A 14390-nucleotide genomic window follows, 5' to 3' on the forward strand; every position below is an offset into this window, starting at 1 on the left:
ACTAACCTTTAGGTTTTGTTAAAATTATTGTTAGAATTTTATTCAGTTGAACAACTTAGAACTGCTGCTTCTTAACTTCCTTCCTTTTTGGGAAATTATACATCGCACAAAGAGCTAAGACTGGTCTAAAATTATTTCGCTGTATTTGTAAATTGTATCCAACAGGTGGCGATAAAGAAGATGGGCGTGAATTATAAGATACGTTTTTACGCCCCTGAGCAGGTCTAACAAGGTAATCAATAAATATGAAATAACACAAGACCCATTCCTTAAGTATCAGCAGTGAAGTCAGTCTGGTCTGCAATACAATATTTTTCGTCACATGTACAAATCAGAGTTTTTTTTTAGTGAAAGGACAGAAGTTGTTGCTTCACCTGTCAGATTACGCATTGGGCTCTTTAACCCACGGTAAACGCGGGAATTTATTCCCCTTTCAGAGTAACAGGGTTCTGTTGTGTTTGTTTGCGCTGCTCAAACGTTGCTTCCTATCTTCGGTGCAACTATGGAAGAAAACAAGTTGCCGGACCTGTTGAATGGGTAAAACTTCGCTTATATTACAAATGACTTGCATGTCCGAAGAGTCAGATAACTTGAATGTTTCGTCGTATGCGCTTTGTTTTGTCTCGATCTCCAGCCTGAGAGTGCACGTCAGCATGTCTGTCACATGTGTTAGACATAAAAGTAGAGGTATGGTCGTGTTAAATGTGTTTGTTACGTTAAGATAGACCTTGAACATTTGATATATTTAAATAAGTTTCATACCAGTCCTATATGACTTTTTGCTTGCTCATGCGCATTACCGTCCTCTTTGAGCGAAGGGATTTTTCCTCTCCACCTCAAAGATTTTGTTTGGTATTTTTCCTCAAGCAAAATTTTTCTCAGTCTTATCCAACTCGCAACTTTAAAGGTTAACTTAAATAATTACGAGCTGTATATAAAAACTGACAATGATTAACACAATCACCAGGTTTTAATCCCAAAATCACGAGGCTTTAAATGTGAGTTTTCTGACCTGTAAATTCTGATTTCAGAGTAACAAATGAAATCTATTAAATTAAGTCTTCATCCTCCACATTTACTATGTCAACGATTACTCAGAAGTCAAAACAATAAATTCAGCTAATCCGAGACAAGGCTGTTTAAACTTTTCTTTTCTCCATAATTCATTAAACTATATTCTGTCTTTGTGTGTCTGCAGTGGCGCGACCCGGAAAAGGGATGACTACCTGGAGTGGCCAGATTATTTCATGGCTGTAGCCTTTCTGTCAGCACAAAGGAGCAAAGACCCAAGCTCACAGGTGAATGTGAATGGACGGAATAAAGCTACTAAATACTTTGGCTAGGGGTTGACAGTTGCATTTTTATGAACTACTTAACATATTAAGATATTTTAACGATTTTTCGTGACAACATGGAGTATTTTCTGTAGAATTTGTGTCAAGTTGAACGTGGTTTTGTGTGTGTGTGGTAAATAACTGATGTTTTCGGGCCCTCTTTCTGTCTCCCTGCAGGTGGGTGCATGCATAGTGAATCAGGAGAATAAGATTGTTGGCATTGGTTACAACGGCATGCCCAATGGTTGTGATGACGACCTGTTGCCCTGGTCGCGTTCTGCCGATGACCGCCTCAACACCAAATACCCTTATGGTAGGAACACATCGCCATATGCAGATCAATATTTTTCAGATCAAAATTTGGAAAAATTTTGAATAAGGGTCCCTTTTTTTCATGTTTTAACAAAACACATCAAAACCTGACATGGAGATTCTACAGGTTTACTTAAATGTTTTGGATTGTGCAATTGTAAAAAGAGTAAGTTGTGGATGCACACTGTATTGGGATTAAAATATATTGGTCATTGTTGTTTGTAATGTAATATAGCTAAAATGGATGTAAAGTAACCCGCCTCATATTGTGCTGAGTCTGTGGTCTGTTTGGTCCCACAGTGTGCCATGCAGAACTGAACGCCATCATGAACAAGAACAGCGCTGATGTGAAAGGATGCACAATGTATGTGGCTTTGTTCCCATGCAATGAGTGTGCTAAACTCATCATCCAAGCAGGTGATTGTTGGGACCACACAGCTAAAATAATCTCATTATTAGGATGCCTCATAAGAGCCTTTTATTGTTATTAATTTCACATTTTTACTTTTGGGGTTGTTTAAAGAGCAAATTTCACTTCATAGTGTCTGTTGATTGTAGGACTGCAACTAACGATTATTTTAATAATTGGTTATTAAAATAAATGGACTCCTTGCAGATTTTGTATTTCATATTTATACACTCTTGGAAATATATTAAAAATGCAAATCAACAAATAATTCAGTGCCTTTCTTAAATAAGAAAAATCTTATTACCTACACTTTAATAACACAGCATTCCTTTAGTGAATTAGAACTGAATGAAGGTAAATCTGCCCCCTGATGAGCTGGGGGTAAAACATATTTTTGACAAAGGTGTTTTTGTCTTAAATTAGCAAAATGTGCTTATATTTTCTGCAGTTTGGGCTTAACAACTGCTCCAAAAATGTTGGTTTTCAGCAAATGATTTTTTTTCTTTAAGTCTGCATACTCCAGTTATGAATAATTGATTAATAAATTAGTTGATCATTTCAATAATCGAATAATCCGATTAATTATTTCAGCTCTAGTTGATTGCTGTAAAACCTTAAAGTGTTTTCAGACTAACGCTTCTTTCATATCTGCTGTATAACCTCTGATAGGTTCCTGTGGAAATCTGGCCACGTATCAGTCTGTCTTGTCTGTTTGGAAAATATTCTTTGAAATTTAGAACTTATAAACTAACAAAAACTCTTCAGCAGGGCAACAACTAAAATCTGCAATGTTGCACCTCAGCTGTCTGCTGTAAATCTGATCTGGGTCGAACGTCGTTTAACATGAGCTGATGCATCTACATGTTTAACAGCTAAAATCGGTTCCGTGTCTCTGCTGCTCTCCCTCCAGGTCTTAAAGAAGTTGTGTATCTTTCGGACAAGTACCATGATACGCCTGACATGGTTGCTTCCAGAAGGCTGCTCAGCATGGCTGGAGTACAGTTCAGGTAGATCACAAACACTGTTGGTTTCCTGCTTTATTTATTCATCCACGTGTGATGAGGGGAAATTGAGCTCACTCAGGTGTTTCTGGAGGTTTAGTAGGTTGAGCTCCTTGTTTAGAAAAGTCTAGAGACCAGTATTAATCAGTTTTTAAAAATAAAATGTATTTGACTTTTATTAAAAAGCCTTTTCTGATGTCCAATGCAGATTTTTTTCTCTCCACTTTTTCTGTCTGAAAAGTTGCTGCATGTAGTGACAAAGTTGCTAAGTTGGCAACAGTGGGGTGACTGTTTTTAACCCCACTGTGGATAAGTGACCTGGTGGGCAGGTCCGTCTGTCAGCCACTGCAGATCAAAATGTAAAAGTGGCTGATTTTCAGACCTTTTGGTTTATCATGATCACCAACAATTAAGGAAATCGGGGCAGAAATGAAAAACAGACAAAATAGTAACTATTAGTTTCACAACTTGGATGTAAACGAAGTTAATCTGATCATACAAGCTCAAAAAGTGGTAAAAATAACATCTCCACCCTCCCACTGATGTATTCTTAATTGATGGGAGGGTTTAATAGTTCCCAAAATAATTTCTAAATATTTGAATTATTTACAGATTTAAGTTCCAAATTAGCTTAAGTATATTCTAAATGCGCTACAAAAACACAAAAGTATTTTTAGTCTAGTTTCTAGTCCAAATATCTTAGTTTTATCTTATTTACTAACTTACAGGTAACTTTTCAGTGAGATATAGGATCTTGTTTTAAGTAAATAACTTCCCTCATAATATTGGAAAAATGTCTTGTTGTAAGTGAAATAATCATGAAGTTATACAGGTTTTTGTCCAATCTGGTCTCCAGATCTGTGCACATATTTGATTGCAAATGTTAGCCTTTTATTAGATCGGAGAAGTTTCTCTCTCTGTCTAGAAGCTGCTCAGCTCTCGTTGACAGAGCGTCGACTCGAATGAACCGATTCCATCGTGAGTCAGGAGCCATGGCAGGAAATCTGATTGGAAAGGATTGACCTTTACCCTCTCGACATGCCCTGCTAGTGTTGTGTGCATCATCAACTCGTCTGTGTGATTTGACCTTCAGTTTTTCCTCCGTGTTTTGACAGGCAGTTCAAGCCCAAGAGTTCTGAGATTGTTATTGATTTTAATTCCATTAACCACCGGGGAAACGCTGGACTCTGCCACCAGCGAGGAGAGCAGCTGAGCCAAGCAGACGGAGAAACACCAGATTCTGCCGCCGCTTCCATGAATAACTCCTGAACACATTGGTGTTCAGCAGGGAAGTAGTTTAATCCTCATGGTTTGGAAAATAGCACTATTTAGCGTGAGCATTGTTTTTTTGTTTTTTTTTAACCTTTAATGATTTTTTTCGTGTACATTTTAAACCTTACTGTAGCTTTATTTTTTTTATTGGTTGTAAATACTCTTGGTGCTGGATATCATTGCTACTGTGCATCACTCTGGATTGTTACGGATGTGGAAATCCCCCTGTGGTGTTTGCCACCATTTTATTAGTTTGCTTACATTTTAGACCCGACATGCTAAGAAGAGGCTTGTTTAAAAACACACACACACAAAACTATGTGAGTTAATGACATTTTTTGTTACGCCGACAGTCATTGACAGCTAATCAGATGCACACCATTGAATTTGTATTCTTATTAATGAGGAGGGAAGGCAGATGTTTACACTGTCCCTCCTTCTACTGTGGCAGCCATCTGCCTCCCAGTGCAATAAAAGTGAGATGACAAAAGCTTAATGACTTAATGCTTTTTATTCTTTAAAAAGCATGTTCACAGTTTGCATAATTCCATAGATGAACAAAAAAGCTGTTTTTTGTAAAGACGACTTACAATTAGCACAACTCCCCACCTAGCTACATGTGGTTTTAATGGGATGTTACCTCTCTGCATACCTGGTGATGTATGATCATATTCAATTTTGATAAAATGTATTAGGGTTGGTGTATGGGGGAATTTTTCTGCCGTAATTGGAGAGGATGCATTTTTAATTTGAAAGCAGGATTTCATGTATTTAGTTCTCAAAACCTTTAGTACTTGTGCTTACATTTTCAATTTGAAAGCATGATGTCGCCTCGTAATGTAGAGAGAAACAGCTAGTGGGCGGTGCAGGTTACTGCAATCTTCAGTAGCCACACAGGCACACCCTTTAGAAGGAAACAAATGCATCCAGTATAACACTTTAATTCTATTGGCTGACAGGTTGCCAGGGACTGTTCTCTTCTGAGAGAGCAGAAAATGATTTGTAAGTGAGCAGAAGTGTGCAAGATTTGATACGATTACACAAGTTTTGAGCGTGAGGAGAAAAGTTTGAGAGAGCACAGTGAATATTTGAAAGAGCAGAAGTTCAGAGTACAAGCAATACAAGTTTTGAGAAGAGACATTAAGTCCTGCTTTCAAACTGAAAAGCAGGACTTTAAAAGTTTTGAGAACAAAAGATATGAAATCCTGCTTTCAGAGTGAAAACTTTGGTTTTACTCCACCAAGTAAAACTTGGTCTGTTGGAGAATAATTCTTGACAGGAATTAGTTTTTTTTATGCCCATTTACTTTTTTTTTTGTTTTGATGAAATGGGAATCTTTGACCTTCATTTGGATTCTTTGTCACGGATGAGCGTTTACTAGCTGTGCGTGTTAATTTTACACCTGGAGGGTGTGAAGTTGTTTGAATGGTGAGATGGGTGGAAAGCTTGCAGCACTTGGTGCTCCCAGAAACTGCAGCAGCCCCAGGCCAAGGAGGAACCCAACCCTCCCAGTCCAATCTCTGAATCCAGTCGCCATGGAGCAGCTGTTCATTGGTTCTAGTCCTGATTCTGGTTGAGGTTTAAATATCCAAACCATAGCACAAATAATTGTATAAATTTAGTTTAATGTGTTCTTTGACAATTTTATATGTTCCAAATAAATGTAATTTCACTGAATGTCATTTCTGACACAAATTAGCAGAATAAATGCATAAAAGGGGTTTGAATTTGAACTTTATTTTAATGTTTCATGTTGATTTGTTGCAATTACAATCAAAACTAAATCAATTACTGCCAGTTAAAGGAAGACAGCAAAACGACAGGAGTTTTAAAGATTTTTATTCTTTACCGTAGAAACACTGTACATAAATTACTTTCTCTGAGACTAATATCGATGTACGGATAAATGGAATTTCTCAACTTTCAACATAAAGTTAAATCAACAAAACACGTCGACTTGTCTTGTCTGAAAAGAAACCCTTTGCAGCGTACGATGTTAACTCTGTTTCCTTTGAAATGTTTAAAGTTGCCTTCCAACCTTTGTACAGACATGTACACAGAAAAAATCTCTAAGAGACCAGAGACCTACAATCAATGAGAAAACAGCCACATCGATTTTTGATCTATTACTGTTACTTATGTCATTCATGAAGATGCACTGTCCCTTTAAGAAAAACGAGCAAAAACAACGAGAGAAGCAACAGTCTGTCGCTAAACACAGCAACCCAGCTGCCCCCCCGCCCCACCAAGCCATGACAACAAGTTTCTACTGCAAGCAGCACTACTACCTTTGACTGACGAAATCACAAGGTCTATGCATTATGAAGCAGAGTCACAATTTGGAGAAGAAAAGGACTCTTTTGGGTCTTCCTGGTCGACACAGACTGTGTGAACTGTGATCACCTTACCTCTGCACACTGAGGTTTGCTTTCCAAGCCTTGGATTAGCACAAGGGATGAGGAGTGCTTGTAGAAATGACCAAACAGATCTTAGCTATCAGTAGGAGGAAAAAAAAATACAATGCAACATTTGGTTTTTGATAAGTTCTCCTCATGATCTGTTGTGGTGGTGGGGTGTGGGTATAGTAGTAATAGTGCGATACATCTAGGTAATAGGATGTAAACGCTTTTCTGTTGATTTTAATATCCCTTTTTTTCTCTGAAGCAAATGCAAGTTTATATAGAAAATCGAAACCAAAAATTACAAACAACAAAAAAAGTCTTGTTTTTTTTTTAACTTGTACAAATTTCAGTCCTTTTTTGTGCCTGTCTCTCTTAGAGAGAGTCCACAACAGTTCCATTCAATGGCTTCAGCCATGGAATAATAAATCCTATAGACAAGGCTCAAACCGGAGTGATGGGGCCCATCTGGACCCTCAGACATATGGTACCCGCAACATCTGTTAGGGATGCACAGTCCAGGGCTGCTTAACTGCTTCGGACGGCTGCTCGCACACCAAGCTGCCTATCTGAACCAGTCTCTGTGTTTCCCTCCGTTATCCAAAGTCTCTGTTTAACAGGTAGGCAGCTCGCAGATATGGCAGTCAGGTTAGCCTGGCCTGTCGGAGGGAAGTGGAAAGGCATGCGTGCAGCCTGTCTAAAAGCACGAGAGGGAACAGAAAACGGAGGGCGTTGAAGAACCTTTCCCAGGTGCATGAAGACAGTCACAGCTGTAGCTTCAGGTCAAAGCGAAATCTAAGGGGGTCAGTGGGCAGTTGTTGCCGTCTTAGTTCAATCTGTGACATCCATTTAGTGTTAAAACAGAACTTTTTTAAGTGTTAGTCTTTGACAGTCAGAGGTGGAACCATCTGGACGCGTTCACGCCGTGTTACCTCCTCCCTATCTCACTCTGCCGGAGGAACTGGATGTTGTTGGCGCTGTCGGCCAGTTCGGGGTACTGCTCGATGGACAGGACGTAGTAGCCGTCGTAGCCCTGAACCTTCCCACTGCTCAGCAGCTGCCTTTTCTCTCCCTCCGTCCACAGTCTTACGCCTTCCTCCCCGTCTCTCACTCGCTGCTGTTCACGTGCCCAGGCGCTCGACAGCGCCCTCTGCCGTGCCTGCTCCAAGATTCGCGTCTTCTCTTCGTCCAGCGTCGTCCCGTAGCGCACGTGGAGGACCAGGGCACCGTACTGCAGTTCTACGTCGGCGAAGCGTCGCGTTCTGCCGTTCATCACGGTTGTAGACTGGGACACTGTGACGTTCACGCCGTTTTCCAGTGACTTCCTGCCTGAGGTGAGGCGCAGGGCGCTCAGGTCATTCTCAGGAAGGCTGGTCTTGATGAAGTAGTGAGTGTCTCGTCCCTCAACAGTGAAATGCAAGTTCTCCAGGTAGAAGGCGTTGTTCAGGACTCCAGCCACTTTGATGCAGTCCTCGCTGGCAATGTTCAGAGCATTTGTCACAACTCGTCCTTGCACCACAGCGAACATGACGCCCTTTCCAATCAGCGACTTGACGGTGGCGAACCACAGCCAGGGCTTGGTGTGGTCGGAGTGCCGTCGGCTGGGCTGGATTTCCGGCATGCGCTCGAAGGACAGGAAGGCGGATGACTGGCGAGTTACTTCCTGTTGCACACCTGAGATGGACTGCAGAGAAGCAACAAGGAGACATCACAACATGTCCAGTGCCTTAAAACACAAACGGCCACCAACGTGCCTTGCAGAAAGATTTATACTCATGTACATTACTTCACCTTCTGCCATAGTGCAAAATCCAATTTCCATGTATTTTATTGGGATTTTATATGACAGACCAGGGGTGTCCAAACTTTGATAAGTATAAGGATAAGTTTGTATAAAGTTTCCAGTAACAAAACAGCATGTTATGAAAGATTAAATGCGCAAATACGTCATTGTGCCTGTCCAACGTATAACGCTGAGGGAGCGGTCGACCGCTCTAAAATGGCCGCCCTAAATCTCATCAGCGAAAATAGGCCAGAGCGGTCCGTGAGGCGTGGGAGGTGCCAGTATGAGGTAGCGGCAACCCTTGGAAGGTGCCGAAGTCAGTGACAACACTGACCGCTAGCCCCGAAAACAGTGGCACTTGTGGCAGGTGTCAGCGGAAGTGCCAGTACGAGGTGCCGAGGTCAGCCGAAGTCGGTGACAACACTGGCAGCTAGTCCCGAAAGCAGTGGCACTTGTGGCAGGTGTCACACCTGCCACCGGAAGTGCCATTAGTAGGTGCGGTGTCACGATTTGCGTGCCATCAGTAGGTGCGGTGTCACGATTTGCGTGCCATCAGTAGGTGCGGTGTCACGATTTGCGTGCCATCAGTAGGTGCGGTGTCACGATTTGCGTGCCATTAGTAGGTGCGGTGTCACGATTTGCGTGCCATTAGTAGGTGCAAATCAGGTTTTTTTTTGTGAAAGGACATAAATTGTTGCTTCACCTGTCAGATTACGCATTGGGCTCTTTAACCCACGGCAAACGCGGAAATTTATTCCCCTTTCAGAGTAACAGGGTTCTGTTGTATTTGTTTTCGCTGCTCAAACGTTGCTTCCTATCTTCGGTGCAACCATGGGAGAAAACCAGTCGCCGGATCCGTTGAATGGGTAAAACTTCGCTTATATTACAAATGACTTGCATGTCCGAAGAGTCAGATAATAACTTGAATGTTTCGTCGTATGCGGTTCGTTTTGTTTCGATCTCCAGCCTGAGAGTGCACGTCAGCATGTCTGTCACATGTATTAGACATAAAAGTAGAGGTATGGTCGTGTTAAATGTGTTTGTTACGTTAAGATAGACCTTGAACAATTTATATATTTAAATAAGTTTCATACCAGTCCTATATGACTTTTTGCTTGCTCATGCGCATTACCGTCCTCTTTGAGCGAAGGGATTTTTCAAAGATTTTGTTTGGTATTTTTCCTCAAGCTAACTTTAAAGGTTAACTTAAATAATTACGAGCTGTATATAAAAACTGACAATGATTAACACAGTCACCAGGTTTTAATCCCAAAATCACGAGGCTTTAAATGTGAGTTTTCTGACCTGTAAATTCTGATTTCGGAGTAACAAATGAAATCTATTAAATTAAGTCTTCATCCTCCACATTTACTATGTCAACGATTACTCAGAAGTCAAAACAATAAATTCAGCTAATCAGAGACAAGGCTGTTTAAACTTTTCTTTTCTCCATAATTCATTAAACTATATTCTGTCTTTGTGTGTTTACAGTGGCGCAACCCGGCCACGGGATGACTACCTGGAGTCATCAGAGTATTTCATGGCTGTAGCCTTTCTGTCAGCACAAAGGAGCAAAGACCCAAGCTCACAGGTGAATGGACGGAATAAAGCTACTAAATACTTTGGCTAGGGGTTGACAGTTGCGTTTTTATTAACTACTTAACATATTAAGATATTTTAACGATTTTTCGTGACAACATGGAGTATTTTCTGTAGAATTTGTGTCAAGTTGAACGTGGTTTTGTGTGTGTGTGGTAAATAACTGATGTTTTCGGGCCCTCTTTCTGTCTCCCTGCAGGTGGGTGCATGCATAGTGAATCAGGAGAATAAGATTGTTGGCATTGGTTACAACGGCATGCCCAATGGTTGTGATGACGACCTGTTGCCCTGGTCGCGTTCTGCCGATGACCCCCTCGACACCAAATACCCTTATGGTAGGAACACATCGCCATATGCAGATCAATGTTTTTCAGATCAAAATTTGGAAAAATTTTGAATAAGGGTCCCTTTTTTTCATGTTTTAACAAAACACATCAAAACCTGACATGGAGATTCTACAGGTTTACTTAAATGTTTTGGATTGTGCAATTGTAAAAAGAGTAAGTTGTGGATGCACACTATATTGGGTTTAAAATATATTGGTCATTGTTGTTTGTAATGTAATATAGTTAAAATGGATGTAAAGTAACCCGCCTCATATTGTGCTGAGTCTGTGGTCTGTTTGGTCCCACAGTGTGCCATGCAGAACTGAACGCCATCATGAACAAGTACAGCGCTGATGTGAAAGGATGCACAATGTATGTGGCTTTGTTCCCATGCAATGAGTGTGCTAAACTCATCATCCAAGCAGGTGATTGTTGGGACCACACAGCTAAAATAATCTCATTATTAGGATTTACTTTTGGGGTTGTTTAAAGAGCAAATTTCACTTCATAGTGTCTGTTGATTGTAGGACTGCAACTAACGATTATTTTAATTGGTTATTAAAATAAATGGACTCCTTGCAGAATTTGTATTTCATATTTATACACTCTTGGAAATATATTAAAAATGCAAATCAACAAATAATTCAGTGCCTTTCTTAAATAAGAAAAATCTTATTACCTACACTTTAACAACACAGCATTCCTTTAGTGAATTTGAACTGAATGAAGGTAAATCTGCCCCCTGATGAGCTGGGGGTAAAACATATTTTAGACAAAGGTGTTTTTGTCTTAAATTAGCAAAATGTGCTTATATTTTCTGCAGTTTGGGCTTAATTATTGCTCCAAAAATGTTGGTTTTCAGCAAATGATTTTTTTTCTTTAAGTCTGCATACTCCAGTTATGAATAATTGATTAATAAATTAGTTGATCATTTCAATAATCGAATAATCTGATTAATTATTTCAGCTCTAGTTGATTGCTGTAAAACCTTAAAGTGTTTTCAGACTAACGCTTCTTTCATATCTGCTGTATAACCTCTGATAGGTTCCTGTGGAAATCTGGCCACGTATCAGTCTGTCTTGTCTGTTTGGAAAATATTCTTTGAAATTTAGAACTTATAAACTAACAAAAACTCTTCAGCAGGGCAACAGCTAAAATCTGCAAAGTTGCACCTCAGCTGTCTGCTGTAAATCTGATCTGGGTCGAACGTCGTTTAACATGAGCTGATGCATCTACATGTTTAACAGCTAAAATCGGTTCCGTGTCTCTGCTGCTCTCCCTCCAGGTCTTAAAGAAGTTGTGTATCTTTCGGACAAGTACCATGATACGCCTGCGGTGGTTGCTTCCAGAAAGCTGCTCGACATGGCTGAAGTAAAATATAGGTAGATCACAAACACTGTTGGTTTCCTGCTTTATTTATTCATCCATGTGTGATGGAGGGAAAATTGAGCTCACTCAGGTGTTTCTGGAGGTTTAGTAGGTTGAGCTCCTTGTTTAGAAAAGTCTAGAGACCAGTATTAATCAGTTTTAAAAGATAAAATGTATTTGACTTTTATTAAAAAGCCTTTTCTGATGTCCAATGCAGATTTTTTTCTCTCCATTTTTTCTGTCTGAAAAGTTGCTGCATGTAGTGACAAAGTTGGCAACAGTGGGGTGACTGTTTTTAACCCCACTGTGGATAAGTGACCTGGTGGGCAGGTCCGTCTGTCTGCCACTGCAGATCAAAATGTAAAAGTGGCTGATTTTCAGACCTTTTGGTTTATCATGATCACCAACAATTAAGGAAATCGGGGCAGAAATAAAAAACAAAATAGTAACTATTAGTTTCACAACTTGGATGTAAACGAAGTTAATCTGATCATACAAGCTCAAAAAGTGGTAAAAATAACATCTCCACCCTCCCACCGATGTGTTCTTAATTGATGGGAGGGTTTAATAGTTCCCAAAATAATTTCTAAATATTTGAATCATTTACAGATTTAAGTTCCAAACTAGTTTAAGTATATTCTAAATGCGCTACAAAAACACAAAAGTATTTTTAGTCTAGTTTCTAGTCCAAATATCTTAGTTTTATCTTATTTACTAACTTACAGGTAACTTTTCAGTGAGATATAGGATCTTGTTTTAAGTAAATAACTTCCCTCATAATATTGGAAAAATGTCTTGTTGTAAGTGAAATAATCATGAAGTTATACAGGTTTTTGTCCAATCTGGTCTCCAGATCTGTGCACATATTTGATTGCAAATAATATTAGCCTTTTATTAGATCGGAGAAGTTTCTCTCTCTGTCTAGAAGCTGCTCAGCTCTCGTTGACAGAGCGTCGACTCGAATGAACCGATTCCATCGTGAGTCAGGAGCCATGGCAGGAAATCTGATTGGAAAGGATTGACCTTTACCCTCTCGACATGCCCTGCTAGTGTTGTGTGCATCATCAACTCGTCTGTGTGATTTGACCTTCAGTTTTTCCTCCATGTTTTTACAGCCCGTTCAAGCCCAAGAAGCCTAAGCTTGAAATTGATTTTAATTCATTAACCACCGGGGAAACGCTGGACTCTGCCACCAGCGAGGAGAGCAGCTGAGCCAAGCAGACGGAGAAACACCAGATTCTGCCGCCGCTTCCATGAATAACTCCTGAACACATTGGTGTTCAGCAGGGAAGTAGTTTAATCCTCATGGTTTGGAAAATAGCACTATTTAGCGTGAGCATTGTTTTTTTTTTTTTTTTACCTTTAATGATTTTTTTCGTGTACATTTGAAACCTTACTGTAGCTTTATTTTTTTTATTGGTTGTAAATACTCTTGGTGCTGGATATCATTGCTACTGTGCATCACTCTGGATTGTTACGGATGTGGAAATCCCCCTGTGGTGTTTGCCACCATTTTATTAGTTTGCTTACATTTTAGACCCGACATGCTAAGAAGAGGCTTGTTTAAAAACACACACACACAAAACTATGTGAGTTAATGACATTTTTTGTTACGCTGACAGTCATTGACAGCTAATCAGATGCACACCATTGAATTTGTATTCTTATTAATGAGGAGGGAAGGCAGATGTTTACACTGTCCTTCCTTCTACTGTGGCAGCCATCTGTGCCTCCCAGTGCAATAAAAGTGAGATGACAAAAGCTTAATGACTTAATGCTTTTTATTCTTTAAAAAGCATGTTCACAGTTTGCATAATTCCATAGATGATTGAACAAAAAAGCTGTTTTTTGTAAAGACGACTTACAATTAGCACAACTCCCCACCTAGCTACATGTGGTTTTAATGGGATGTTACCTCTCTGCATACCTGGTGATGTATGATCATATTCAATTTTGATAAAATGTATTAGGGTTGGTGTATGGGGGAATTTTTCTGCCATAATTGGAGAGCACGCATTTTTAATCTGAAAGCAGGATTTCATGTCTTTAGTTCTCAAAACCTTTAGTACTTGTGCTTACATTTTCAATTTGAAAGCATGATGTCGCCTCGTAATGTAGAGAGAAACATCTAGTGGGTGGTGCAGGTTACTGCAATCTTCAGTAGCCACACAGGCACACCCTTTAGAAGGAAACATTCAAATCCAGTATAACACTTTAATTCTATCGGCTGACAGGTTGCCAGGGACTGTTCTCTTCTGAGAGAGCAGAAAATGATTTGTAAGGGAGCAGAAGTGTGCAAGATTTGATACGATTACACAAGTTTTGAGCGTGAGGAGAAAAGTTTGAGAGAGCACAGTGAATATTTGAAAGAGCAGAAGTTCAGAGTACAAGCATTACAAGTTTTGAGGAGAGACATTAAGTCCTGCGTTCAAACTGAAAAGCAGAACTTTAAAAGTTTTGAGAACAAAATATATGAAATCCTGCTTTCAGAGTGAAAACTTTGGTTTTACTCCAAGTAAAACTTGGTCTGTTGGAGAATAATTCTTGACAAGAATTAATTTTTTTATGCCCATTTACTTTTTTTGTT

General features: G+C 39.8%; 2 protein-coding genes and 1 pseudogene across 3 annotated transcripts; 2 read left to right on the top strand and 1 right to left on the bottom strand.

Moving 5' to 3' along the window:
* The first annotated feature begins 352 nt into the window (after positions 1-352).
* Positions 353-6049, top strand: LOC148161197 (deoxycytidylate deaminase-like). The gene is made up of 6 exons (XM_088006113.1): positions 353-537; positions 1199-1298; positions 1512-1647; positions 1947-2063; positions 2966-3062; positions 4172-6049. The coding sequence occupies exons 1-6, from the start codon at positions 503-505 to the stop codon at positions 4323-4325; spliced, it is 639 nt and encodes a 212-aa protein (XP_087862239.1). The 5' UTR covers positions 353-502; the 3' UTR covers positions 4326-6049.
* A 101-nt stretch (positions 6050-6150) lies between these two features.
* Positions 6151-9005, bottom strand: LOC148161198 (teneurin-3 pseudogene; annotated as a pseudogene). Its single transcript, XR_015762994.1, has 2 exons — positions 8519-9005; positions 6151-8411 (listed from the first exon to the last, which is right to left on the bottom strand). The product of XR_015762994.1 is annotated as a teneurin-3 pseudogene (transcript).
* A 202-nt stretch (positions 9006-9207) lies between these two features.
* On the top strand, positions 9208-13564 carry LOC106925790 (deoxycytidylate deaminase). Its single transcript, XM_015000284.2, is given in 7 exon segments — positions 9208-9376; positions 10002-10101; positions 10309-10444; positions 10744-10860; positions 11721-11817; positions 12919-12959; positions 12962-13564. Coding segments are annotated over 7 exon segments (636 nt in total). The 5' UTR covers positions 9208-9341; the 3' UTR covers positions 13072-13564.
* Positions 13565-14390: the final 826 nt, after the last annotated feature.

This window comes from Poecilia mexicana, unplaced genomic scaffold, assembly GCF_051168715.1.
Source record: "Poecilia mexicana isolate PSO_F unplaced genomic scaffold, ASM5116871v1 scaffold_1, whole genome shotgun sequence".
NCBI classification, from domain to species: domain Eukaryota; kingdom Metazoa; phylum Chordata; class Actinopteri; order Cyprinodontiformes; family Poeciliidae; genus Poecilia; species Poecilia mexicana.

Coding starts and splice junctions, on each gene's coding strand:
- LOC148161197 (XM_088006113.1), top strand. CDS start 503: ATGGAAGAAAACAAGTTGCCGGACCTGTTGAATGG. Junction 1,299..1,511: donor GCAAAGACCCAAGCTCACAG/GTGAATGTGAAT, acceptor GTCTCCCTGCAG/GTGGGTGCATGCATAGTGAA. Junction 3,063..4,171: donor ATGGCTGGAGTACAGTTCAG/GTAGATCACAAA, acceptor GTGTTTTGACAG/GCAGTTCAAGCCCAAGAGTT.